The sequence below is a fragment of the Phytophthora parasitica genome (assembly GCF_000247585.1).
Source record: "Phytophthora parasitica INRA-310 unplaced genomic scaffold supercont2.7, whole genome shotgun sequence".
NCBI lineage: Eukaryota > Oomycota > Peronosporomycetes > Peronosporales > Peronosporaceae > Phytophthora > Phytophthora nicotianae.
This window is the reverse complement of record NW_008648993.1, coordinates 700,692-727,114: the sequence shown is the minus strand read 5'-3', so window position 1 is coordinate 727,114 and position 26,423 is coordinate 700,692. Positions and strand designations below refer to the sequence as shown.

Below are 26,423 nucleotides of genomic sequence, written 5' to 3'. Positions count from 1 at the left end.
GTTCAAGTGGATTTCAGTATCGTATTGCCAATATCTGTGGAGCACGAACTACATCCCAGCCCCGACGATACACCAGGAGTTTCTCAATGTCAATACGTACTGTAACAGGGGAAGGAGACACATAGCTAAAAATGTCACAACCTCCAACTTCCTGCCTAAGAAAAATTATAAATCTAATAACGTTACTTTTCAATTAACTTAGCTTAGTCCATTTAACTAATTTACACTATGTCGTTAGTCCGTACTGAGTCTAGTTGTTTGACTCGCTGAGAAATTCATCCACATCGCGATCATCAATTTCAACGTTTTCGTCGTTCACGGCGATCTGGCGTTTCTCCATCTCCTCCTTCACGAAGCGGTCGGCCTCCTCTTCGAGTATGTTGTCCAGCTCTGCCTCCTCATCAACCGACGATAGCGGCTCGTCCACACGTTGGCGGACATCACGCTGGTGGAGCAGCTCCGTGGGACGCTGACGACGCACACCGGTCAAATTTGTAGTAGTCTGCTGCGAAGAAGGCTCCTGTTCCGGCTCCGCAGTAGCTGACACCGCTGCAGTCGCGGGCGTTGGTGTTGTCTGGGTCGAGGCCTCCGTCGACGTGTTATTTGCCTGTTTTGGCAGCTCGTATCTGCAAGTGGGGCACACGTTGTGCTCCACAAGCCACGTCATACCACAGTCCTTGTGAAAGGTGTGACCGCAAGGCAGAGAAATGACTTTCTCGTCTTTCTCGTAGTCGCTTAGACAGATGACGCATTCCGTGTGCTTCTCGGTCTTCTGCATGTCCTGAGTCCAGATCTTCACTGGTAGTTTGTCGAGGAACGGCTTGCTAGTCGGAGGCGGGCCGTGCTCCTGTGCCTGTGCGCGCTGGAACAGCTCATTAAGCACATTGAGGAAGCCGTCATTGCCGTTGCCGTTGGCGCCACCGTTGCCGGGCATTGACCCGAACAACGGAGTGCCATTCAGCATTGACTGCAGGTATTGCGCTGGGGACGGCGTGAACGCCATCTGCATACCGTTGTTGAACTGCATCCAAACCGTGGGCGGCGGTGGAACGAAGAAGACGAAGTTGGCGTGCGGCTGACCTTGTGCATGTTGCGTGGCCGTCGGTCCGCTTGGAGCGTTGCCATTGCTTGTGCTCATCGTTATCGTTGGCTTTTTCTCTTGTGTACACTTGGTTCACTTGCTTTTGTTGCAGAAAATTGTAGAGTGGCAACAGCAACAGTGAGAACAGCGTTTGATGATCACGGCAACTGGGGTATGCGAAAAAGGCCAATTTTTTGTGGCGGATTTTCAGGACGTTGATTGGTGGAAAGAAGTTCAAGGACGATCTGTGATTGGTTCAGCGCTGGATATTCTGATCGAATATTCTATTCTTAGCTTCGAGAAGGATGCCGAAATGTGAACAAAGAGCAGCATACTTACGTCAACAACAATGCGTGTGTGCTGCCCGTCGAATGTTCACGAACGTGTTGGCTTTGGTTAGGCTTCACTTGATCAGGGATCGAGGTCTCTGGCACGGAGTCTGCCGCATGTAGGACGTTGACGAGAATGCGAAGATTTCTCCAATCGCAATGTGTCAACTCAAGCAGGGCACTGGCAGTGTCACACTGCAGCACCGTCTTAGTCCATGACTAAACACAACGCAATTAGCAACACATTCAACGGCTAGTAGTATGTGTATCAGCCATTTATTAGTTATTTTATCTGCATTGCGTCGCCAACCACGTCGCCCACCCGCTAGAAAACATGGATATCGCACTTAAGAGACCACGTTGAAGTTCCGAGCGACTCGAACAGTTAGACGAAAACCATGGAGGTTATTGGTGTGGGGATCGCAGTCATCGACGTGATACATGACGTGGCGGCGTACCCGGAAGGTAGATCCTGCTTGTAGCAGTATGTGATCCATATACAAGAGCGGTTCTAACGCTATATGTTGGCGGTGACGTTGCATGGAGATCAGAAGACTCGAAGGTTATCAAAAAAAAAAACCAAATGGCTGTCTTTATCGTTATTGTAAATGCTTCTGATACCATTTAGATCCGGTCGTTGGCGAGTCGTAAGTGCAGAGGGGGGAACGTCGCAAATGCGCTGGTTGTGTGCTCACAACTAGGAGGTCGATGCCGCTGGCTGGGCGTGTCGACAGACCCCGATAAGGACAGTGATGCAGCGTTTGTCCACAATGACCTCGCTGCTTTCGGTGTGGATTGCTCGCTTGCGAGCATTGAGCCTCAAGGGAGCATGCCAATTTCGGTGCGTCTGACTCGTCGAGGATTGTCGAGCGTAAGTCTTATGTTACTTGTGACTGTCAGTACATCCTTTCAAGTCGTTCGACGGGATCCCGTACCATTGTCCACTCTCGAAACCTAGTCGAGCTGAGCGACGAGGCGTTTGTGAAGCAATTAACGCTGTATCGCGAAGAAATTCAAGAGGATGCAAGCAAACCGGTATGGTTTCATTTCGAGGGCAGAAACTTGGATGCAACGGAGAAGATGATGCTTCATGTACGCAAAGAGATGCCTGCGGCGCCAATCTCCGTTGAGATTGAAGCACTGCGCAATGACTGGGACTCAGCAATGAAGTAAGTCGATCGTTGAGGAAGATTGCTTAGGTAGCACCATCTAACTACACCTCTTCAGGCTCATTTCGCTGGCGGATTACACATTCATTTCCAAGGACTATATCCGTGAAAAGCTTGCCTTTCAAAGTGCAGAACAATTTCTCGAGGCTGTAATGATGAAGAAATGGGGTACCGAGCTGATACACCATGCTAAAGCACTCATCTGCCCATGGGGAGCCGAAGGTGTCTACTTTCTGGATGTGCCAGAGTCGGCGACGCATCACTTACCCACTCCTCATCTTGACAACGTGGTTGAGACGATCGGGGCAGGTGATTCTTTCATCGGAGCGAGCCTCGCTGGATTATCGTGCGGAAAGGTACCGCTGGAAGAAGTGTTGAAGACGGCGTGTGAAGTGGCAAGTGCTAAATGCTTGAAACAAGGTTTCATCTTGTCTTTGGAAGAACAAACAAAATGGCAAAAGAAATTCAACTGTGGAAAAGGAGGTGTTGGCGCAAACGCAGCTTAAGGACAAACTATTTGGCAACAAATGAACAGGAGGAGTTTTTCACGCTAAGCTGTTTAACAACTCGTGGTTATACCCTGTGGGTTTTATCTCTTCCGAACAACTAACAATACCGGTACAAGTACATGACGAGATTTCTTTTCAACATGCTATACACGGACTGGATAATGCTCGGTGTTCGTGTCGCTGGACGCTATAGATGAGCCGGAGGTGGGCGAAGTCGTCCCTGAGTGATGCGCCTCTGCATCGCTGTCTCCACTGCCTTGGTCGCTAGTCGTTTTGTCCGTTCGCTTCCCAACATTCTTGAGTCGACGTGCCAGCGCGAGCGCAGGACTTTCATGCACCATGCCGATTGTATCTGGGGTCGTCAGTGGACGCATCTGGTGGTCCGCTCCGATCATATCGGACAGGAGATCGATGAACTCGTCAGCGCGACAGTCAGGAGGCTGCATCTTGCTGATAGGCCAGTCATGCAGACGCATCTTGCCTTTCACGCCACAGGGCTCCACTGTTACGTCAATACGTCTCCACGGCAGTATCTGCTGCAAATGACACAACATTTGGTGCGGGAACTCGACCTCCTGCTTGTTGTCGCAGTCGAATCCTTCAATACTGGGATGTCTCGGGTCACAGCTCGCATCAAGCCCCAGTTCTTCCTCCTCGATTTCAATCGATGTATCGATCTTCGAGTTGAGTTTCTCCAAGAATGCGGCGTACCCTAGGTGAGTGTGACCACAAGTATCACCTTCCTTGAAGCCAGAGTGACGGATGTGCCATCGCCAATCCATATAGCGCTCCGTTAAGAACGTGCTAACGTAGGGACTATGACTGCGAATGGAAGCGGAAGGGTATGGCACAACGACGTCACCATCGGTCATGGCTACCAGTGTTCCATTGCGGAAGCGTCTGAGCGAGCGGACGAACTCCGAGTCGGGGTCGCTCATAACTTCAAGCAGAGGACGAGGTGGCACCACAGTGTCTGCATCTGTAACCCCTTCTTGTTGCTGTTCTTGTGCTAGATCGTTACCAGGTTACAAGTTAGTGTGGGTCGACAATACGAACCATTGCGATAAGACAACTCACCATCAAGCAGAAGATCAATGCCTGTCTGTCCGTATATCGACGACGCCAAGACCTTATGCACTCCAAGTCGAAGGATATTCTACACCAAACATCAACATCAATGCAGCGTTAGTCGATCGCTTCATCGTATAATGCATTAAGAGCAACAAACCTTCATGGTGGACGGTCCTCTGGCCCTCCTCGAGCCCAAATGGGGCGTGCAAATGGTGACAAAGTCGACGTATTCCACGTGTAGACAGCCCAGCGCGTCCATGATCTGGACGAGCGCGTATCTCGCATACAGCCCGCCCAATGAATGCCCGATCATCGAAAACTTGTAGCTGGTTACAGCTGGGCTCAGGTCGTACTCGAACACTGCCTCCACGACCTCCTTGGCGAGTCTAGTTCCGCCAATCTCCACACCCAGCGACGTGTCTTGCGCATTGGCTTTCGATTTAATGATGATCACTTGGCGATTGCCATACTTGGATAGCACCGCGGTCTCCACGGCGTCAAAGTCAGCGGCCGAGCCGTTGTTGCCGTGTACGAGTACGACAATATGCTGCGGCAAGTACACGGAGCGAGCGCCGGTGCGTAGCGACTCAGTGGTGGCCATAGCGAGCTGCGCCTGTGTGGTGGATGCTCTGGGCTTGCCGCGACGCGTCTGCGGGGCTTTGGGGCGTTTCTTGGCGGCGCCGGTGCGGTGGTTTGGCATGCACAAACCTAAAATTATGGCGGTAGATTAGCATATCGTAAGGAGAAGACACGGCGAATGCGTTTTACCTCCAGAACGCGGATCAATGGGCGGAAGTCCTCCTATGCCCAACCAAAATCTGGAACTGATGAAGCAGAGAGGACTCGAGTAATTGCAGGCGTGGCGTCGTCTTGGACAGCGCCACGGGATATTCGCGATTACGCTCGCACTCTATGCGCCGGTTTTTGCGTAGTTGGCGGTCAGCGTTGAATTAGGATAAAACGTCGAGTTATTGGGCTAATTTCTGGAAGTTAGAGTCAGAGATACGGAGCTTGTCACAGCGGTGGAGGTTGTGCTCAATTCGAACAAGTGAAATCAACAGCTTTGGTAATCTTTCGCTCATGTTGCCCATGCATCGGCATGCTTCGCACAGCTTTAAGCCTCATATCCACAACGACTAGCGCAGTAGATCTCTCACTACAACAACCTCATGCCGTGCGCAAGCCATCCGATGAATGCACTGGTTCAATCGCGTGGAGACATTTTAGCTTATACTGATGGTGACAATTTAGTAGAGGTGATAACGTTGGGTGAATGAATGGCTGATCAACGGAGAGGCTGGCAAATGTGCGTAGGCGTGGAATTCTTCCAGGGTGAGTGAGGTCGTGTCGCAGCTACAGTAGAACGCACTACGGGCGTGAGAAGCAAATTTGACGGCAAAGAAATGCCCGTACGATACTGCAGTACGAGAAATGAAATTTGCCACGTTAAACGCGCTCGAATCCTACTCATGTGATGTCGGTAGGGCATGCTAGGCTACACGTATATCGTGGATTAATGTTTGCTTCAATCTTTCTGGGCTGCTCAATCTTCAACAGCATTACAAACTTGTATCTTATGGATGGATAGTGTTCGAGGGCTAGAGCGTGAACTGAAACTCATGTATAGTTTCATCGCAGCGCTTGTGCTAGTGATAGCAGTAGGAAATGACACTGCCCGGCAAAAGAGTAAGGACTTACAGCACGACTTTAGATGGTGGCACGCAATAAATTAGCAACTGATTAATTCACAGCTTCCTCGCTCTCCTGCAATACTGTATGCTTTTCTTTGACCTGTCTTCTCGATGTGAGCCAAGCTACGCCCACACCAAGCGCCAATTTGCCTCAACGAGCATATCGGTGAGCATGGCGGCGACAAGACTGTTGCTTTACTGTGCCATCTTAGGCCGATGCGGTCTGCTTGCGCTTGTAGTCCGAGATAGCGGCCTTGATGGCGTCCTCTGCCAGCATGCTGCAGTGCAGCTTGACGGGCGGCAGTTTCAGGTGCGATGCGATGTCCGTGTTTTTGATCTTGAGGCAATCCTCCACCGACTTGCCCTTGAGCCACTCGGTGGCCACCGACGAAGACGCGATGGCCGAGCCACAACCAAAAGTCTTGAACTTAGAGTCCACAATCGTTCCGTTCTCATCCACCTGGATCTGCAGCTTCATCACATCGCCGCAAGCAGGGGCGCCCACGAGACCAGTGCCGACGTCCTTGGCGTTCTTGTCCATGGCACCAACGTTGCGCGGGTTCTCGTAGTGATCAATCACGTTCTCGTGGTACATGCGGGACTGTCCGAAGGCAGGGGCAGCCACATTGGCGGCCGGGCGGGAAAACACGCCCAGGGAGCGCTTGAGAGCAGTGCGAGCGATCATATTAGCAGCTTCGAGACTTCTTCGCTTCCGTTGCAAAATGACTCAACGGCTGAGCGGAATCGTTCATGAAATACGAAACGATGATTGGTGAAAATATTGTTAACCAATCAGTGGTGTCGACCGTTTAACAAGCAGGAATGAATGTTTTAGAGAGTCAACACCACCAGAAGCTTCCTCTAACGTTGTCCCCGCTACTTCACTCCAAGGTCCGTGTCTAACCTGTATGCGAGCAGCCTGTCAGCGAGGCCCTCGTGCACAAGGGAGGATATGTGAAGCTTCATGACGATATAATCGATGCAATGCGTTTTCTTGGCTGTCGTAGGCTCCTACTCTCACGATCAACTTCGGGTGTGGATGGTTACGACACGCTCAAAGTTTTATTAGCTGAAGGCACGTGTCTGGCTGATGCAGCTCGGCTGGGGCAGCCGCTGGTATGGATAGCAGTCCCAGGCACTTGGCCTACATGATGTGTGGCCTTCTTTGTTTTATGTTAATGTACCTGTAGTCGAGTACTGTTCTGCTGCCCTACGTGACATCGGTCATGCGCCAAGTGTCTTAGCTCAGTGCAGCCTTGGCGAGGCTGCATCGCCGAGAATATTTTCGCAAGGTGACTGAATTGCACTGGCCTAGCATGGGTTTCACATTTGTCAAGAGAAACATGACCCCATAGTCATTGACATCAGTGCTCTCATGTTAAAGTCGTGTATTGGTTTGCGGACAGCAGGAGAAACTGCACGTTGTAATTTCTGTCATTACCAGACAGCCTCGAGTTGTTACGGATCACGGGGTAATCATCCGCAACATGTAGTCCGCTGTTGTTCTCCCTAGGCTTTAAGAGGGCATTGACATTCTTTGTCGATTCAGCAACGCTATTGCCGATGCTAATCAAAGAAATGCCGAAAGACAAAGGGAGGAATGCTACATCGCTGCTCCGTCAGCAAATTTTATCTGGCATACGCCGAGGCTGGAACCACCGCCGTGGGCGCTGTTGAGCTACACGAGAAGCCAGCCCTCCTACAAGCCTAGGCATACCTCCATAGAGCAACTACTCGTGGTGCTGACACAGGTGAGAGCATACTAAGTAAAACTTCTGAACCGGTAGGCGACACCATGTCGTGCGAAGGCCCGATGGCTCTGCTCTGGTGTCGTCGACATAGGTTAATGGCGTCTTATCGCCGTCGATGCTTTCAATCGCACACCTTGATTTGCTGTTTCAAGACTCGGTATGTCGATCAGGTTAAAATACTTTTCATTGCCTTCGCCTTGAATTTTTGCCCCGGTTGCCATCAGAAGCGGGCCGCGGCGGCGATAGATATCCAGTCGTGGTCTGTCGCCTGCTTTGAGCCCCTGAAGTTTACGTTGCAAGCAGACTAATTGATCTTGGCCTCGTCATCACCATCTGCTCATGTACCAGCGTCCGCAGTCTGTTTCCCGAAGGTCGTCATCGTCGAAATTCACGTCCGACAAACGTCGTGTAAACGCTTTGCCACACAACAGCCAACGTCCTTCCAGGGCTGTCCAAGTCGACACCTTGCACAATTTCTTGCGGGGCACCTGGACAACAATCGGCAACACGCAACAGTACGTTGTCAGGCTTTCGGTGCGGTTCATGTCCTATGCCACCACGACCCCATCTAAAAAGTATCGGACCGCAAGACCCGTTCCTCCAACAACGCTGGCATCTCAGCAAGACGAAACAAGCCGACGGCAAACTACAGCAATGTCAGGTGGCACTGTGGAGCGTAGCATGAGGCAGTCCAAACCGGAACTGGCGGGTTTTCGATGTAGCGACGAGAGATCTTAGTCGAAAGCCACATTCAATTTCAGTTCATCTTGCCACACAGAGGCACTTGCTTCGGCCTTGGTGATCCCAACACTGGCCACCATAAGCTCGTTCATCTCCAAGAACACCCACACGTCCAGCGTTTGCCTCCCTCCCGCTGCTCATCCTTTTGTCACCTGCCCATTGGCTGAAAACGGCCACTGGAAATTTTGCAATCCAACGTCAGCGCAATTTGCAATTTTCCTGCACAAGTCAACTTGCCAGTGCCGTTTGGGCCAGTGTATCCAGGGAAGTGGCAAAAAGTGGCAAACGGCTGAATAGGTTCATCTCATTCCACCCTCCCCCCTCACGGCCACTGATAGCGCAGCCATTACCCAAGCCAGACCCAACGAAGAAGCTTGCTGCTAAATGGGCGACTCGTCGTCTCTGGGCGGAGCGCTGATCGCCGCGGGCGCATGTGTGTTGCTGCTGTTCTGTGTGATCGTGCTGTGCGCCAGCTACTGCCACAGTTTGGACGACGATGTGGCCATCGACTCGGTGGATCTTCGCAGTTTGCAGTTGCGCGAGGACCTGGTGGACACGGTGCTGGATGCAGGACGCAGCGAGTGGCAATGTTTGGTCTGTGCGCATATGAATCACCCAAATCATGAACTGTGTCTGCTGTGTGGCACGTCGGCCGAGTTCTCCACGATGGAGGAGACGGTAGAAGACCCTAATACGCACATACGAACTCGGCGAGTGGCCCGCACCACCATCCTAGGCACAGACAACGGCACATTACTGAGCTCTACGCTGCTGGAGAACCTGGTCACCAGTTCAGACTCTAATCCAGTGATGGGAGACGCAGAGAGCTCTAAATCTTCTTCAGCCACTCTACATAAAGCCAAGACGCTGCCCATGCTACGCAGCGAATCGTCCTTTGGTGACACAACTCAGGAACTGGAGGCCACAACGAGCATGAGACAGAGAGCCTTACGCTACAGGAGACTGAACGAGATGCAGTTGAACCAGAAACAGAGAGGTGCGAGCAGGAGAAGACTGTGGCAACGAGTGCCACTGCCCAATGGAGGCTTCGTGTGGGTCAGAACGATGGAACCTGCAGCTGCTGGCTCGGTGTTTGCACGTGCTGATTCGTTCGTGAATAAACTCCGGAACAACTCGTTCCTATCCAAAAATCCACAGGCGAAGAACTTGCGTGGAGATTTAGCAGAGCAATTGCATCGGAAAAACGCGGCGTCGATGGGATTTTTCACGGAACTCAATGCGTCGGGTACAGCTGTAGCGTGGAGGAAAACGGACTCGGTAGCGTTGGATGTGGACCCGAAAGGTGGAGATGGAGAACCCTTGGTGGACTTTGAAGGTGTGCTGGCCATGACTTGGAGAGAAAAGAAACGCTGGTTCCTCAAGCAGATCACCAACCTCGCTGTGCCGTATACTGAGTCCATGTTCAAAATCGACGTGCGTCGTAGTGCCATCTTGGACGATTCATTGCCGCAACTGGCTGGAGATGAGGTCGACAAGTCCAGGATGCAGGAACACTTGAATATCGGCTTTATTGGCGAGCCAGCATTGGATGCTGGTGGTGTCTTGCGTGAGTGGTTCGGACTTGTGTGTAAAGAGCTTTTCAGCGCTGAACGCGGCCTATTCGTGACGACACACGCAGAGGATTCCAGTTATTGGATTAATTCGGAGTCCGCCAAGTGCGTGCCGGAAGGACAGGACCATCTGCAGTATTTCACGTTCGCTGGGAGGCTTCTGGGCAAGGCGATTCTGGATGGTTTGGTGCTGGAAGTAAGCATGTCACTGCCGTTGTTGAAGCACTTGCTGGGCGTCCCAATTACCTTCTCCGATCTGGAATTTCTGGACGAGGAGCTTTATAAACATTTGTGCTGGGTACGGGATAATGACCACGTGGATGCTTTGTGTGTGACTTTCAGCATTCAAACCCCATCGGGCGAGATGGTGGAGCTCAAGCCTGACGGAGAAAACGTTGATGTGACCGACGAAAACAAGACGGAGTACTTATCGCTCGTGTTGCGATACCGTATGTTGGACAGCGTGGCTGATCAGCTCACAGCGCTACTAAAGGGACTGTACGAGGTGATCCCGAAGTCTCTCCTCACGATCTTCGACTATCAAGAGCTGGACTTCTACCTCAGTGGACTACCTACACTAAATGTGGCAGATTGGATGAACAATTCTCGCGTTCGACACTGTGCCTCGGACGACGATTCAGAGGGAATCGAGCAAGAACTCGAGGTGCTCCAGTGGTTCTGGGATGTCGTTGGCTGTTTCACCGATGACCAGCGAGCTCGACTTCTACAGTTTGCAACAGGCTGCTCACGTGTACCTGTAGAGGGTTTCAGGGCGCTCACTAGTGCTAGCGGCATTGTGCATCCGTTCACACTGCAGATGGTGCCTACGGGCACGCCACCGCTTGGAATGTGTCCGCGTGCACACACTTGCTTCAACCGCATCGACTTACCCGTGTATGAGACCAAGGAGGATCTCAGCTCATATCTATCACTGGTAAGTCGTCTTTTTCATATAACTTGTTGTCGTTTGGGTTGTGATATTCACTCTGCTTGTCGTGTGTGTGTGTGTGTTCCAGGTGATTCAAATGGAGATCACTGGCTTTGGCTTCGAGTAGTGTAGCTGTCAAGGATCCTACTCATGAAAAGCCCAACTAACTTTAGGTGGAGAAAATATGTAAATGATGAATTCTGGATTGGATCGCGTTTTGATGAGCACAGTACCTGCGATGGTTTCGTGTTGCTATTATTGCAAGAGGTCGGCAGTGAGAACAGACCAACTTCGAGGTCATGACCAAGCGAGGGAAGAGGAAAACCGGGAGGAAGCATGATGGCGTTCCTCAGAGCGAAGACGGGCGTAAACCTGACGTTCCTGAGCGATCAGATCAACTTGCTGGAGCGTCTCGTCAAGGTTTAGGAGGACACACTGTCAATCTATCGTTTTTCCGATCGAGTGCTCAACTATATGGAGAACTGCACCAACGTCTAAGTCGTGTGGGTGGGGAAAGTTACACAGAAGAAAGCGTATCACAGACTGGGAGGCAAATACTTGTGGCGCTTGAAGACTTGGCACACGCTGCCGATCCGCGGGTCGAGCCTAAAGGCTCGTGTCCATTTGTGATGCTTTTGTCAATGCTGTTGCCAACCCTTCGGAAATATCTGGCATGGACGCAGGCGACAAGATCGCTATGGGGTAGTAACTTTGTAGCTTTTCGACATCGAAGTGTCACTGCTGAGGGAGCTGTCTATAGAGGTGAGAATGATACTGTGCTGTTGGCGATGCTGGCTCAGCACAACATTCTCACACGATTCGCTCTTCAAACTGCGCACATTTCACGCCTCATCGACAGCAACGAAGGTGGCGGCTATGATGATACTTTTTCAAGTCGAACCACTCAGTCTAACGCTCATCAACCATCGTCACAAGTATCATCGGTGGCGTCTTCTGCTTGTTCTTCTGTGACGTCCACACCTCGAGACCCAATGGATTCCGGCAGGGTGTACACTCCGCGAGTAACCAAAGACAAACCGGTTTCCACTCCTCAGGTTCATCGCATTTCCGTTGAGTTAGCAAATGTCGATGCTGAATGCAAGATGCATCTCGCTAAATTGACGGAAAGCCTCATCGAAGTCGTAGAGATGGTAAGTGTTTGTAGTCTTCAGTCCACCATTTTGTTTACTGAAGTCGCTTGGTGTTGATAATGCACAGATCGCTAAGTACATGTGCACGCCCACAGCAAGTAAAGATGCAGGAAAAACGCGGATCTCGGCGGTGAGTAGTTGAACCGCTGGCCTTCGCAACATCCTTGTTCTAACACTGTCGTTGGTATTTGCAGAGAGAATTTATCGAGCGTCTTGTGCAGCACTTACTCGAGCCTATGGGACAAAGAATACTGGCGGAACCTTCAGCATCTTACACTTACTTATTCCCTCGACTTCTTGAGCAGTGCATCACCGTTACCATCGAGTAGATTCTTAGGTTCTGCTTTCTTAACGCCATTCTTCTCTGACGTTTTCTTTCTTGTGTCGTAGTAACTTTGCACGAAGTAATGAAAAACGGAACGAGCTTCAAGCAGCTCCATTTGAAGCAGGCGTCATGCATTTGCGCACCTGGAGTTTTAAGCTTGAAATCGAGTACAACACGCGCTTGAGATCTTTGAGCAGTAGTAGCAACAACGCTGATTCCGGCACGGAAAGTGATGCACCCAATCACGCGGCTTTGACTACGTCTTGCGTTCCATACAAACGTATAAATCTCATGAGTTTGGATGGCTTTAAGCGACTGGAAACAACGTTGAGCTCGTGGTTGAATGCATCTTCGTCAACGCCAGCTGGGTCAGACTTAGGGAGCGGAACTTCAGCAAGATCATGGGGTGTTACAAGCTTAGCCGGTGGAATTCGCAGCACGTTAGTGAGAACCTTCTCAGGGAGTACAACGAGTGGTCCTCCAGCGTAGATAATCACTCAATGAACGTTGAGTTTACTATCTTATCGGAACCACCACGGCATCGATTTTCCAGAGCATTAGCGTGGACAATCTGTCGTATTTGAAGCGCTGGGGGATTTCACTCGTTTGAACTTCTTGGACAACAAACCGTAGCATGTCTTCATCGTTTCCAGCTTGATTAGAAGATCCAGCGATGCACGTTCGACACCGTACTTGATTGTCGGTGACGTATGTGTGGCAAGTGCTTGGATCATGCAAGCAAATATTTTCTTGAAAGGTATCGTAGCCGAGCGAAACAACTTGCATAGCAGCAGCGGAAAAGACTGAACGCCGCTCTGTTGTCACGTAAGCTTTTGCGCGATTGTACTTCAGCATCAGGCGACGCAGAGCGCGCAAGAATTTGAGAGTCAAGGTATCATCATAGAAGACATCGCTATCAAAGATATACGTAAACACATACAGCATGAGGATGAAGAATGAACCAGACGCGCAATGTGTCAAACCGATTGCAACCTACCTGGCGATGATGATCGTTAGATTCTCCAACTCAGCTTGGTCAGTAGAGATCCAGTCAAACTGAGCCGCAGAAGCGTCTTTGGCGATAGATATTAAGCTTTTATCGTCCCAGTCCAGCAAGCGAGGTCGAACGTCTCCCTAAAAATCATGGTAGCCTCAATGTTAGCCGTTGTCATCGAAGTCTATTCATTTAGAGTTTCCGTACATGAAGATTGTGCTCGACATTCCTCCGGGTTAGAACGAGAGCATCCTTGTCCGAGTCAGTTGCGTAGACACAGCGACTCAACCTGGAAGCCACAATCGATGCGAAACCTATTGAACAACGTCACATACACTAAGTTATCTGTCTAATAAATCCCAGTGTCTGAAGTAGTCAAGCAACCGTACCGATTCCACATCCGAGTTCGAGAACAGTTTGCCCAAAAAGCGTTTCCTACATACATGTCAATATCCAGCAAAGTTGTCAAACTGATGAAGATGAAGCAGAAACAGCACTCAGCCTTACCGATGTGCTGTACATGTACTCTGCTAGTAGAAATGCCGCTCTCCACAATTGTGTGCCTGCAGTGTCCCATGTTGTTCGGCTGCGGGCTTGCAAAACGAATGTTGTGTCCGTGCCTCTGTTGGCATGTTCCCGTGGTACACCTGACATTCTAGCAGGAGCTGGCTCCGATCTAGTTGATTTTCGCCGCTTGTTTGCTTGACGTCGAGGCACGATGATATCACCATCGTTGTCCTCTAGGATTGCTGGTAAAAGAGGCACAATGAAAACGTCTGTGTCCGGTAGGGTAGCATGCTGTACTCGTTCCAAATCCTGCTCCACTTCAGAGCTCACGACGTGTGATGGCGAGATACTCGAAGCTGTAACAAAAATAATTTGGTTATTGCAGCCTTGATTAATGTCCTTGGAGTAGCTTATTCCAGCCTTAGCTTCATATTCCACATACAAACAAGTGTCGACGGTTAACTTCGTCTAGCATCGTGCATGTCTAAGCACCAATTATATCGTCGGAACCTTTTGAAAGATGTAGATCCTGTTTCCATCTCAATAGCTTGTCGACAGAAAGCTTGAACCCGTGCTGTGAGCATTTTACAGTCGCTACTTCGCACGCTGTCTTCAATACGAGGTGAAGCGGAACATCGCCACGAGATAAACCAGCCAGAGTAGCCCCGATAAAAGAATCCCCCGCTCCGTTGGATTCCACTACTTGATCAAGCTGAGCAGTGGGAATATGATGCGTCGTTGAGGTGGTCATATCGAGATAGTGCACACCCTCCGCCCCCCAAGGGCAGATAAATGCTTTTACCCACTCACTCCAGTCCTCGTCCCATCGTTGCGCCTGAATACCATCGAAGAAATCCTTAGCACTGAGAATGTGAATATTGTCGCGAAGATAATCCTTGGACATGAACACATAGTCTGCCAACGACGCTAGCCTGCACACGCATCACGGATAAATCGACCAGCGTAACCCATAACCAACCTATTCACTCAAAACATGCGGATCCTACGTCTTCGCAAGAGTCCAGGGATATCTCGGGAACTCAATCTCGACCGAAATCTTCGCTTGGGGTGCATTTTCTCGAATGTGGAGCATCATGTTTCTCACAGTCTCCATGTTGCGTCCTTCAAAGTGAAACCACACGGGCGCGTCCACATCCTCTCTTATCTCCTTCAGGTATCGTTCAATTTGCGCTGCAAACGCTTCACAGGTCAATTCCGCAATCGTACGGGAATGCACAATCGTTCTCGAGCCTGTTTCTCGACTTGCAAGGATATACTGCCCAGCCATTCAAACCACCACATAAGAGAGGTAGCTCATATGTATAATCTTGTCACCCATTGGATCTTACCGACACTGGCATGCTGCCCTCCTTCTCAATGACAGCCAATGAGCAGTCCACATTGAATGCAGCGAGGTCTGCATGAATGAACGCGGCATCGCTATCTTTTTCCGGGTCAGTTGACGTGCTCAGCCACCGACAACGGCCAACGAGCTGTGAGCAAACAACCTGCCGGTGGCTATTAGTATTCCCCTCGATAATATTAAACCAACGGGTGGGTGGCATTACCAGGGCACTCGCAGCATTTCCACCTCTGCACTTATACGTTGCTAAGGACCGCGCCTTTGTGTCCTCTATCGTACAAAATAAAGTGAGACGAATACGTCCCTCACCACACAGGCACCACCAGACACTGATGCAACGAACCTGCTGGGTACGCGGCGACTTCGTGAACGACATCGATGGCTGCGGTGCCGACTGCGATCACCTCCATTTGTCGTGCTTCTTTTTTTTTCTCCAAATGTTGAGTAAAACCATTTTTTTACGAAATGTTTTAACGCTTTTACCTAGTTGAAGTGGCGGGTTACAGGAACGGCATCCATCCGATGTACATTTGGGCAAGGTTTTCGTTCGATGTAGCCTCATGAATGAGCTTGTCGACTTGACCTTGCACTGATAGTGGTAATGTTTCGTTCTCCGGCAGGATATTGCGATGTGATGTTGATACGAGCGGGCGAATGGCATCGCCCAGATTGTAGATGCCGCGCAACCGATCATCAATCGTCCTGAGGACAAGACGTGTCTCCTGCTTACTACGCTCACTGGAGAGTTCAGCGGCAGTTTTGCCAGAGTTAGCGCTGCTCTGTGTAGCTTTGCCACGACGGCCCCACTCGACAAGTGGATCATGGATGAAAGATTCCAGCACGCTCCGCAACGTCGCCTTATTCTCTCGAAGCAATTGCATCGCCACCTCACTCACGCGACGGAAAACACCTTCATACCCTGTGATTCCGAAGGCGTCAATGATGTTGGGCGTCAAACGGAAAGGTACAATCTCTGGCTTTGTCAGCTTGAGACCCTTGTCGAATAGGCAGTCAAAGTCCACGTGCACGCACTCGCCGTTGGTGCAGTCAATCAGAATATTCTCTCCATGCCGATCACCGAGTCCGACGATATGCCCCACCATAGACCACACGGCTGCCGACCGCGAAAACATGAGCCGAGCTTCAAACCATGCAGTTGGATCGGCGAAATTGTTGTAAAACCACTGATGAAACCTTGGCGTGAAGACCGGCATCGACAAGATTTCGCGGCAGTAGAACCGCGCCATGGCCGTCGGATTATTCGCGTATTTCTTCTGCATACTCAGATACTGCTCCTTGATCTCATGCGTCAGTCGGACAGGCTGAATATACCCACGCTCGGTCTTGTGGATTTGACCGATGAGCTGGCGCATGGCCCTCGTGTGTCGCACCCACTCCATGAGTCCGCTCTCTTCGTTCAAGCACACAACGGCGTACGTTCGCAATCGCAGCTTGCGTTTGCGACCTTCTCGATCCTTTTGAAGGAGCCTGTTAATCATCGAGTTGAATTCCATCATACGCGCATCCTTGCGAAGATCGCCATTCTTCTCACGTTTGCACAGGAACGGATATAACAGTCCATCGGTGCCCAGAACTTCGATGCGCTTGGGCTTCTCCTTGGTCATCATTACATCTGCTTTGTCGCTGAAAGCCTTGATGTAAACCTGCGCGTTTGACGAGAAAGCAACATGATGCTCATCGCGAGGCGCAAGTCCAGACGTCGGCAGGATCGTAGTCAGAGCCGCCTGAATTGGAACGAGAATTTTGGTTCGGATCCGGCTCAGTCTGATGTGGATCTTGCGCTTACTGTTGCCAGGGTCATGGGCTGCAAGACTGATGAGTTCTTCAGCCATTTTCATGCCCTCGGAGAAGCTATCGGCAATCTCTTTCAGACCTTGTAACAGAAACTGCTGCTGTGCGCTTGAAATGATCTCACGAGCACGGTTCTTTCGCTGTGAGTTTAATGATCGTGAGAGACCCAGCAGTGACCACATTGCCTGCGTTGGATAGGCCACGAGCACTTGGACCATAATTTTCTTGACGCTGTCGACTACCTCTGGATTGGGGTGACAAATGCGCGAGGTTACTTGAGGAAAGCACACGAGCCACTCATACGCCGGTAGAGATGCAATAGCTTCACCCACAACTTGTGTAATATCAGTAAGAACCTTGTGCTCATTGGTGGACTGACTCAATCCGATCTCAATCTGCCTCATCGCCTTGTTCGCTTTGTTGCTTGAACGTCCACTGCTGCTGCCGTATAGTACTTCGCCCAAATCGAACCATAGCGTCAATAATCGAGGAAGCGACTGAAACACGAACTTCGTCCCGTGTGCCAGTGCGAGTACGTAATTCTTCATCAAGTTAATCAAATGACCGTGAAACACCGAATCCACCAGTAGGTCAGCCGCTTCATCGCTACTCATTGACCCGTTCAAAGCGTCAGGGTGGCTCATATTCAGCAGATACTCGTAGTATTTCGCCAGGAAAAAATATCCTTTCTCCCACTTTGGATCAAAGCGAATAACAGCTTGATATCGCTCGATCACCTTTTTACCTTGGCGCTGACCTGACTTCTGCATCCAGTTGGTCGCTAAGAGAAGATTCTTAGCGCATAAATGAGGGTCTTCAACATCGAAATCCAACGTGGACGCGTCAATATCAACTGGCTCGAGAATTTGCAATGCCTCGTACACTCGATCCTGACTCACGAGCAGTTTGGCCTTTTCGATCGTTGCATACTGGTTGTCCATTGCTTGAGCATGCATCACCGCGCTAGTGGCTGTACGAATAAACCCTTCTTTTCTGGTTAGCTTGGCGTATAGCAACCAGTTCTCCGAAACTTCGTTTAGAAGCCCTGCCTCGTGTAAAATTACTCGGCGTAGTGCGAGTATCGGGTCACGGTATTTGAGCTGCGTTGCCATCGCATCATAGCGCATTTTCCAAGGGGACTGCTTTTTCCAGAGCAGACTGCGCCGACTGAGATCGTCGCTCTCCTTCGCATTCTGCAGAAATATGAATCCTTGCTCTGCCTCGTGTAGAAAGTGTAGGTCATGCAGTAGGGGGTACGCACGTTGATAAGACTCAGCCGACGCCGCCGCCAGCGGTCCCATCAGTTCAAGTCGCGCAGCCTTTAAGTGGCCCTGAAATTCTTCTTGCTGACCACCGTGCAAGCTATGCAGTACACGAACCAGCATGAGCTGCGAAACGTCAAAGCCCTTTAGTCGAGTGCTGGTGGTGTCATTAGCAGAACTTCCCGAAGAAAGAAGTAGGGGGTTTTGCTTTTCAGCGCTCAGCAGATCTGTCAGCAGCTCCCATCTTGATAAGCGCCACGAGCACTCGAGAGCATAGGGGTACATCGTTGCCATGAATTGAGGTTCTTGCGTTACGATACCGTTGATATGCTGCAATGCACTTTCAAGGCGTCCGAGTTGGATAAGGCAACCAATCATTCCACCATATAATTCGGGCTTTATCGTATCTGGATCTTTGTGCGCGTTTTCCACATCCAAAATCTGTGCAGGAGGCTGCATCATCGCGAGTTGGCTATACAGCGGTCTGCTTGGGGGTAACGATCTGGATGACAGTGCAGACTGAACTTCTTGGATTGCTTGTTCATAGCAAGCCAGCGCATCTTCCCATTGAGCTAATTGCTCGTGATCGACAATCTGATGCATCAAATCAGTGAGAGTTAGTCCTTCCTCCTGAATCTCATCAGGCGTGTCCGTCCTGGCGTCGTTATGCCGATATGCGTCGTGCAAGCGGCGCAATGAGGCTAAACCGATGAGAGAGTCCGGTTCGTCCACGCTTTTGTACAGTTGCTGGAGATAAATGGCATTCTTCGAGACCAATGAAAGGCGGACTGGTCCGGCCATCTCAACGTCGGCGCTTCTTGGTTCCGTCTCATTAAACTCTTCTTGCCGTAGATGAACTTCAAAATATTGAATTGCTCGGGCGTACGCTTTAATTTGGTATGCAGCATTCGATAGGGATCGACTGGGGATGCCTTTCAAAAACTCTTCCAGGTATTCCTTTTCATGGTCATCATCGATCTCCGAGGCCACGTCACTGCGACCGGAAGCAGACATTTGGCGACTTGCAGCACTGGCACTTAGAGCGAGCCGCTTCTTTTCGCTAGTCCAAATCCACTCGTTCAGCTCATCAATCGTCGAGAAAATAGTTTGGGAGCATTGATCATGACGACGAAAAAAATCGCCAACTCCTTTTTCAGATGCATCGCCAGTGCTGATGAGCGAGTCATTCGTGTGCTCTGACTCAGAAGCCATTAGTACATCGTCCACCAAGATACCGCAATCCTGGTCTTCTAAAACAGCCATGACTTCTTTCTTGAGCTCTTCGCCAACTTCGGATCTTCCTGACCGAAGTACATTTTGTATCAGGTAAGGAAGCAAAAATCGGGATATCTGAGGGCATGTTGGCAGTGCCGTCCTGCATGCCAGGAAAATCTTCCTCTCCGGCGGCTGAGAAAGACTAATTAATTGTCGGCACCAATTCAATATCCAGTCTTCATACGACGTCCCATAGACTTCATAAAACGAAATGTCATCTCGCGCCGGATGATCAACGCTCGCTGACGCTCGGAGATCAGATCCACTACTACCATTGCGGTGGGAAGATCTACCACCTGACACAACGTAATTTGTTGACCAATAGGGCTCCACGAACTGGAGAACATCTTTTCGTTCAAATCGTCTCTTCATCCAGTCGGGCATGGGGGCACTGGAATCTTGTCTTGACTTGTACGATGAACCAAAATTGAGCGTTGGCAGGCTTTGACCGCTATGCTGCGGATCGGCCGTCAACTCTGCCAGAAATTTCAGCAGTTCCTGGATAGCAAATGCTAATGAATCCGTGTTCTCTGGTGCTGCACGCAATTCTTTCACCAACCATGTCTCTATCAGTACAATTGCTAGATCCTTCGTCGAATACTCGATCTTTTGATACTGCTTTTCCTTCGCGACTGCAGCGCCCCCTTGGGGGCCAGACGTGTAAAACATGTTTAACGGCACGCGGGCTCCATCAATTGCACCCAAAGCACCTAAACACCGAGCACATAGCAGCTTGATAGGCACATGGGATTCCGTGCGGGAAAGCTGTAAAATTGACTGCACTACGCTAGCAAGTGCTCTGTCGATAAAGATGTCTCCTTCGTTCTGCATTAGCGTCTCCAACTCAGCACCTCGCACAACCAAACAACGCAGCAGCTGCGTTAGTGCCATTTCACGAACTGCTACGTCAAGGTGATTGACATACGCCGATAGGTTCATCAAATATTCCCGCAATGACCGGCATCTTGGATCTCCATCTTCCTCATAGAGAACAACGTAAATCTCATCAAGTTCCGGAATGGACGGTAGCAACGGGATCTTCGGGAAAGAAGGCTTCAACTCTTCCCCCTTCTCAATAAACAAATAGCGTAAAATACTAACCGCCGCTGCCATGCATTTCATCTGCGCTTCGTCTCGGTTACCTGGTGAGCCGACTTGCCCAAGACCATTCTGTCTAAAATGCTCCAAAGACTCGACATTCCAACACTGGCTACCAGTAATAGATCCATCTTCAATCAAAATTGCTGAGGTTTCGTGGCCAAGGCATGGGAGCAAGCTAACAACGATAGAGCTCAAATTCGCCTCTAAAGCTTTCGTTGACAGCATTTGCAGAAAATTTCCCCACGCTTGAATTGCGTGCTCTTGCAATGCATGTTCCGTCAGACCGACTTTCAAGGTTGCCATCACTTTAGGAACAAAAGGATCGACGACTCCACTGTTTTGCGCGCTGCCCGGGTCTGCGGAGGAACCACTGTAAAGATCTAGCAAGCGGTCGATGCTTTTGATCGCACGAATCTTCATAGCGGACGAGTTTTTGCCACTAATTCGATTACCTAGATCCGTCATGAGCGCCAGAAAAAACTGGCGGGGCATGCACCCTTCCCCAGGCTGAAGGCTCGCTACCTGCTCGATTGCTTCTGCATCCCGCGAGTCCTCATTTAAGCAATTTGCCACCTCTCGCATCGCCCGCTTAGCCATGCGAGATCGAGGCCCACCAAGCTCCCACGCCAGTAAGTTCATTAATCGCAGCGACGAGTGCGTAATCACATCACGGACGGTCGAGTTCTCTGGTAAGAATTTGAACAAGAATTCCCATTCCGCCAACCGATTTTTATTGGATACTGCTTGCACTTGGTGGATGAGCAGATCTCTTAGAATATAGTCGAGATGATTCAAGAGAAGATTGGTGATATTCATCGGCTGATCTTCAATTGGACCATCGCCATTCATTTCAATGTCTTCCCCTGTCCCATTAAATTCGTCAATAAAAGCGTGCAACATTCGCTCATTTTGCTGGACAACGTATTTCGGAAGGACATATGGCGCACTCGCTTTCAAAAAAACTTTCGTATCAACTTTCCCGCCCATGAAAGTATGGAGAAACAGCTTCAGGTTTCGAGTTTCCAGTAGTTCGTCGATAAGGGGATAGTAAAGAATTTCAGGAAAGTCAACGCATAAACGTCTCCACGATATTTGGTGGTGCGTTGTGATACGGCAAATCTGGGAGTAAGCCAACACTGCGCATCGTGAACGATTCGCAATCATGAATCGATTCCATAGTGACACCAGACGTAAAAGAATCCAAGTACAATTGTCGCCGCGATCACCTTGGTGCGGGTCACATTCACAGCCAATAGAACCTGATGCCAGCATCATCTCTGCGATCTCACTATCATCGTTGCTTTCTTCAGCCGCTGTTAAATGACCTTCCAAACGCTCCATTAGTCCAGCAAGCCCATCTTTCGCCGGATCAATCATTGCGTCAAGAAGTCGTGGTTGGTGGACAATCGATTCGAGCACTGCTTGACGGACGAGCTTGGAGCGATGTTCAAAGCACGTTAGAAGGTGCTCTACGAATTGCATGGCTGTCTGATCATTACCATAATCAACTTCACAGTGCTCGAACACACTCGATAATGCGTTGACTTTGACCACCTGCACCAGTTCGGTAGCACTTCCTGTCTCGCCACAAATTATCGGCTCGAATAAAGATAATGGGATTGGCATCGTTTGGCATCCATTAGCGATGTTTCGACACTGACAACTTTTGATGTGACAACCGGCGGCATTATCTCTTCTGTCGCTGTAATAATTAATTCCCTCAGCGAATGTTTGACCGTACGCTGCTGCACAGAGCACTGCTCCACACGCTTGTGTTATTGCCAACGAAGTTGTATCTGACCCTGTGCGTTGCATTTTGTTACTAAAGGCTTCCATGATGCAAGTAACCATCTTCTTCGGAGTTGTCAGCGATCCAGCCACGACAAAGAAAGCGAGAAGTGGGGCCATAGCAAGGTATGAACATACCGCCACATCAAGTGATGTTTCTTGCAAAATCGTTCGGTAAACAATCTTCCATGGTAGAGCATTCCGCCATGAGTCCTCATCGACAATATTGAGCGTAACAGGGCGCGACCATACAAAGTACACCAAAAACGGGCCACGGAGGGCTACAGACTTTCGGAAAAGAACGTCAAGCACGGCGTCTGCGCTGCGAAGGTGCTCATATGACACTTCTCCAAGCCTCTCCGATGGGGACATATCGTGGCACTGAGGGCGACGCTGGTGTACTTGAAGGAAATCCACGAACTCCCAACAATCTGGCACAATAAACGAGTTGTCTCGTTCGACGCTGTGTTCAAAGATCCGTTGCGTCTCAACACTCTCCACCACTTTGGTGAGCAAGCCACGATACTTTTCCAGCTCATGATCGTCAAAGTACCGGAGCAAAACTATCCACAAATCCAAGTATTCACTCGTAAGAGAAGTAAGCGACGGCGCGTACGTATTGACAACCAAATCGACGCGCTGAAGAAGAGCCCGGAATATGGCAAAACTCTCCAACCGAGCAAAAGCTGCAATGTAGCGACGAAGAGGCAAAATCACTCGCAAACCAGTGGATATACCTAGTATGCTCTTACGATCACTGCCGCCTCCGAAAGAGATAAGATCGAGTAGCCATCGTCCTAGCTTTTCGTGCAACTCGGTGCTGTTTTCACGGCGCAATCCTGGTAATAGCGTTTGTCTTTCCACAAACAACTTGTTTCGCTTCCGCTTCCTTGATGCGTTGGCGCTGGTTTGACTTGAACTCGTCGTACTGGGGTCATTGCTAGCTAATTCATTGGATATGAAGCGAACCATTTTCGTCAGCATTTCCTTCGTCGACAGCACATGATGAATGCCATCAATGACACCGGATATCATTGCTGGATTCAACATTTTTAAATCAACAAACTCCAACAAGTCAACAAACAATGAAGCGGAAGACGCAGTGTTGGACTGACGAGTGTACACGCCCAAAATCGAAAGTACTGCCGCCCAAATTGTTTCCACGCTGTGTTTGCTCTCATGGCTTGCTCCACGAACCAGATCCATATTCCCGTATACCCACGACTCGAAAGGTGGCCACAGTGCATCGCTGGCAAACTTGGAGATGCGGGAATAAGATGCGCCAATTAGCTCAAGGATGGCAGCACAGGCTTTCCATGTCCACGGGTTTGCCCCCCGAAGAAAGCTGGCCTTAAAGTACATCAGCGTCAAGCGAACGAAGCGTCGTTCTTTGGATACGCTGACCTGCAAAATAGTGTGCAATAATCTAAGCGTGCTTCGAGTAACTTCGTCCGCGCCTTGACTTGATACAGCACCGTTCACACTCATCCCGTCAGAAGTTTTCACAAGTAACTCGTTCTTACTGATAGATAACTCCACGAGTTGACATAATCTGTCAAAAGATTGGTCTCCTTCCAGCATAGCGTTATGCTCGCGAATTATCCGATCCACTAGCACTATTACCGACTGCCGCAATGCTACAACCATCCCATACGAACTGACGTGAATAGACGGCAGCATCTGCTTTAGCTGTTCCCTGCGCTCGTAAAGCTGGTTCACATCTGTAATCGGCATGCACCCACACAACGTAACGTTGCTCTTTGCGCCCAGTGGTCCATCAGCATCCTGGTACACGTGAATCGCTGTATCCAAGTAGCACGCAATGCTCGCTCCACCAGGCAAAACGTTCGTCGAGTTCCTGTTCTTCAATGACTCCTCCAGCAAGAAACAGTCCTCAAATAGCTGCACTGTATCCCGAAAGAAGTGAATAAACCCATACACGTCGTTCCTCTGCAGGAACAGCACCATTTGCAGCGTCACGTCGCGTACATCTCGCTGCGCCTCTCGCATATTGTTGTTGGTGTAGAACGACACCATATAGAACAGCATCGTAGCCATTGTTGGGTAGGATGGAAAGCCCGAGGATGCCGGGTTGTCGCCGCGCGCCACGCCCGTATTACTCTCCATAAACAGCGTCATCGAGTGCGGGCACGCGCCGCCACCCAGCAGAAGCTTCAGCAGCTGACACAGGTCCTGCAGCACAGGCACGGCTTTATCCATCGCCAGCGTCGCCACGGGTCGCATGAGCTTTGGCAACAGCTTTCGCAGCTTGGTCAACATCGTCTTGCATCGCCGGATGGCGGCAGGAGCGGTTGAGTCATAGGTACGGTCATCATGCTGGCGCTGGTGGGCACGTACGATCCGCAATAAGTTGTCTACGTCGCTCTTCTCGGCCTCCTCGGCGCTGGAGCGCGTTGCCATCGAGCTGAACAAGTGCGCACTCTGTAGTGAACGAATGCAGCATAACATCTCGGTTAAGTACGTTGAAGTAGGAGTGATGGTCTATAGCAACGTACTTAAGTGGTTATGTGAGCGGTGTGGCGTACATAACCGTCTCAAGCCAAACGATTCACACCACACGACAAGATGGCGACCAAGGGTGTGTGGCAGCTCAAGCAGGTGACGATCCGTTACTGCCAGCACGGTGGCAGCAGTCGCTACGTTCGGCAGCTTCTGGGCGATGAGCGCTTCCTCAAGTTCGTCGAGGAGAACCCGCAGGTCCAGTTTGAGACAGAGCTCAAGGGTGCCCGTCACCCCATCCTTATCGGAGACTACGGTGCGTGTAATACGTGAGCTGTTGAGGCTGGAACCAATAAATTAACGACGTGTTGGATCACTGTTGCAGTGACAAATGAGCGCAAGGTATCCGATATCAAGAACCAGGACATTCCTTTCATCATGAAGCAGGTGCGGATCAAGGCGTGACTACACAGAACGATCGTAGCAATGCGTAATCTGCATTGCCGCTGTCTATAACAGTTATGCTAACGCTTTTTCCGGCGATTTTATTTTCTTGTGATTCTGCAGCTGGAACGCCTTCGCAACTCTAGTGGTCGCAAAATGACGCACATCAAGAAGCCTGTCTTCACGAAGCGCCCAACCATCCAGGGTATCTGGCAGCCGGACCTCGACTTCCCGGAGTTCAAGATCAGCGACCGCACGTAGATGTCCATGCTAGCGGTTTGGAGGGAAGACGCAATTTCGGGAGCTGGGTCATCATCATTTCAGCACTGCATTCTGGTAGAGATCTCAAGGAACCTATGACAGCCTTCAGCTCGGAAGCGTGCAATAGCCCTACAGAGGGCCCTCTCAACATGTGAAGCATCAAATATATTCCTTCAACAGCCGCCGAGAGGTAGGAAGTGAGGTCCGCCACCTCGTTTCCCTCCCCCTCTTCTCATCTAACTCATGTGTGTCACAAGCAAGCAGACGTCGAAACGCTGCGAGCAGCAGCAGCTAAAGTTACAGCACCTGGGCCCCTACAATCGGCTTAGAAACCGTGCAGCACCACTTGAGCGTCCGTGCAAATTTCCTGGTCCAAAAGGAACTCGCGGATGTTGGTTCGCTGGTCGCCCGATAGCTGAATAATCTCGCCCAGCTCGTCGTCCTTGACAATGGCACCGTTGCAACTGAAGTTCTTCTTGAAAGCCTTGAGAATACGCTTCACGTCCAGGTCATCAGCCAGTCCCTGCACCGTCGTCAGACACTTGCGGCCATTGCGCTGCTGCACACGCACGTGAACCTTGCCACCGCCGATGCTGGAATCGTCCTTGGCATCAGCAAAGGCGTCTGCAAACCAAAACAAAAGAGGACACACATCAGCACATCGCTCGACGTCAGCCTGCCTGCAACATTTCCACAGCATCGTCCTGTCATCGCCACCAATAACGCACCGAAGGTCTGGAAGTTCTGGATGTCGGCCATATTCGCTCGAGACTGTCGCTATTTGAGTGGCTATGGATTCTCCCGTGCCCTTCCTAAGCGACATGATTGGTCAAAAGCAT

At 50.3% G+C, this 26,423-nt stretch overlaps 10 protein-coding genes across 10 annotated transcripts; 5 read left to right on the top strand and 5 right to left on the bottom strand.

Annotated features, from left to right (window-relative positions):
* On the bottom strand, positions 1-1,291 carry PPTG_05242 (hypothetical protein). The gene has a single exon (XM_008898754.1). The coding sequence runs from the start codon at positions 1,136-1,138 to the stop codon at positions 251-253; it is 888 nt and encodes a 295-aa protein (XP_008897002.1). The 5' UTR covers positions 1,139-1,291; the 3' UTR covers positions 1-250.
* Positions 1,292-1,808: 517 nt separating this feature from the next.
* PPTG_05241 (hypothetical protein) lies at positions 1,809-3,085 on the top strand (the record flags this gene model as incomplete). Its single annotated transcript, XM_008898753.1, has 5 exons — positions 1,809-1,875; positions 1,962-1,972; positions 2,039-2,251; positions 2,311-2,579; positions 2,638-3,085. The coding sequence occupies 5 exons, from the start codon at positions 1,809-1,811 to the stop codon at positions 3,083-3,085; spliced, it is 1,008 nt and encodes a 335-aa protein (XP_008897001.1).
* Positions 3,086-3,315: 230 nt separating this feature from the next.
* Positions 3,316-3,804, top strand: PPTG_21648 (hypothetical protein; the record flags this gene model as incomplete). The annotated part of the gene is made up of 1 exon (XM_008899280.1): positions 3,316-3,804. The coding sequence occupies one exon, from the start codon at positions 3,316-3,318 to the stop codon at positions 3,802-3,804; it is 489 nt and encodes a 162-aa protein (XP_008897528.1).
* Positions 3,805-5,640: 1,836 nt separating this feature from the next.
* Positions 5,641-6,608, bottom strand: PPTG_05239 (iron sulfur cluster assembly protein 1). Its single transcript, XM_008898752.1, has one exon. The coding sequence runs from the start codon at positions 6,533-6,535 to the stop codon at positions 6,059-6,061; it is 477 nt and encodes a 158-aa protein (XP_008897000.1). The 5' UTR covers positions 6,536-6,608; the 3' UTR covers positions 5,641-6,058.
* Positions 6,609-8,726: 2,118 nt separating this feature from the next.
* PPTG_05238 (hypothetical protein) lies at positions 8,727-10,968 on the top strand (the record flags this gene model as incomplete). Its single annotated transcript, XM_008898751.1, has 2 exons — positions 8,727-10,847; positions 10,930-10,968. 2 exons carry the CDS (start codon positions 8,727-8,729, stop codon positions 10,966-10,968), a joined length of 2,160 nt encoding a protein of 719 aa, XP_008896999.1.
* A 172-nt stretch (positions 10,969-11,140) lies between these two features.
* PPTG_05237 (hypothetical protein) lies at positions 11,141-12,806 on the top strand (the record flags this gene model as incomplete). The annotated part of the gene is made up of 4 exons (XM_008898750.1): positions 11,141-11,992; positions 12,060-12,122; positions 12,187-12,317; positions 12,383-12,806. 4 exons carry the CDS (start codon positions 11,141-11,143, stop codon positions 12,804-12,806), a joined length of 1,470 nt encoding a protein of 489 aa, XP_008896998.1.
* A 27-nt stretch (positions 12,807-12,833) lies between these two features.
* Positions 12,834-15,591, bottom strand: PPTG_05236 (hypothetical protein; the record flags this gene model as incomplete). The annotated part of the gene is made up of 10 exons (XM_008898749.1): positions 12,834-13,230; positions 13,315-13,451; positions 13,519-13,625; positions 13,701-13,746; positions 13,819-14,243; positions 14,329-14,750; positions 14,826-15,094; positions 15,168-15,326; positions 15,387-15,451; positions 15,525-15,591. 10 exons carry the CDS (start codon positions 15,589-15,591, stop codon positions 12,834-12,836), a joined length of 2,094 nt encoding a protein of 697 aa, XP_008896997.1.
* A 90-nt stretch (positions 15,592-15,681) lies between these two features.
* Positions 15,682-24,864, bottom strand: PPTG_05235 (hypothetical protein; the record flags this gene model as incomplete). Its single annotated transcript, XM_008898748.1, has 1 exon — positions 15,682-24,864. A coding segment is annotated over one exon (9,183 nt), but the record flags the coding sequence as incomplete, so codon positions are not given.
* Positions 24,583-25,766, top strand: PPTG_05234 (hypothetical protein). Its single transcript, XM_008898747.1, has 3 exons — positions 24,583-25,195; positions 25,265-25,326; positions 25,447-25,766. Exons 1-3 carry the CDS (start codon positions 25,006-25,008, stop codon positions 25,582-25,584), a joined length of 390 nt encoding a protein of 129 aa, XP_008896995.1. The 5' UTR covers positions 24,583-25,005; the 3' UTR covers positions 25,585-25,766.
* PPTG_05233 (translation initiation factor SUI1) lies at positions 25,283-26,397 on the bottom strand. The gene is made up of 2 exons (XM_008898746.1): positions 26,313-26,397; positions 25,283-26,208 (listed from the first exon to the last, which is right to left on the bottom strand). The coding sequence occupies exons 1-2, from the start codon at positions 26,341-26,343 to the stop codon at positions 25,910-25,912; spliced, it is 330 nt and encodes a 109-aa protein (XP_008896994.1). The 5' UTR covers positions 26,344-26,397; the 3' UTR covers positions 25,283-25,909.
* Between the last annotated feature and the right edge of the window lie 26 nt (positions 26,398-26,423).

Coding starts and splice junctions, on each gene's coding strand:
- PPTG_05233 (XM_008898746.1), bottom strand. CDS start 26,343: ATGGCCGACATCCAGAACTTCCAGACCTTCG. Junction 26,209..26,312: donor CCAGAACTTCCAGACCTTCG/GTGCGTTATTGG, acceptor TTTGGTTTGCAG/ACGCCTTTGCTGATGCCAAG.
- PPTG_05239 (XM_008898752.1), bottom strand. CDS start 6,535: ATGATCGCTCGCACTGCTCTCAAGCGCTCCCTGGGCGTGTTTTCCCGC.
- PPTG_05234 (XM_008898747.1), top strand. CDS start 25,006: ATGGCGACCAAGGGTGTGTGGCAGCTCAAGCAGGTGACGATCCGTTAC. Junction 25,196..25,264: donor CATCCTTATCGGAGACTACG/GTGCGTGTAATA, acceptor TCACTGTTGCAG/TGACAAATGAGCGCAAGGTA. Junction 25,327..25,446: donor TTCCTTTCATCATGAAGCAG/GTGCGGATCAAG, acceptor GTGATTCTGCAG/CTGGAACGCCTTCGCAACTC.
- PPTG_05242 (XM_008898754.1), bottom strand. CDS start 1,138: ATGAGCACAAGCAATGGCAACGCTCCAAGCGGACCGACGGCCACGCAA.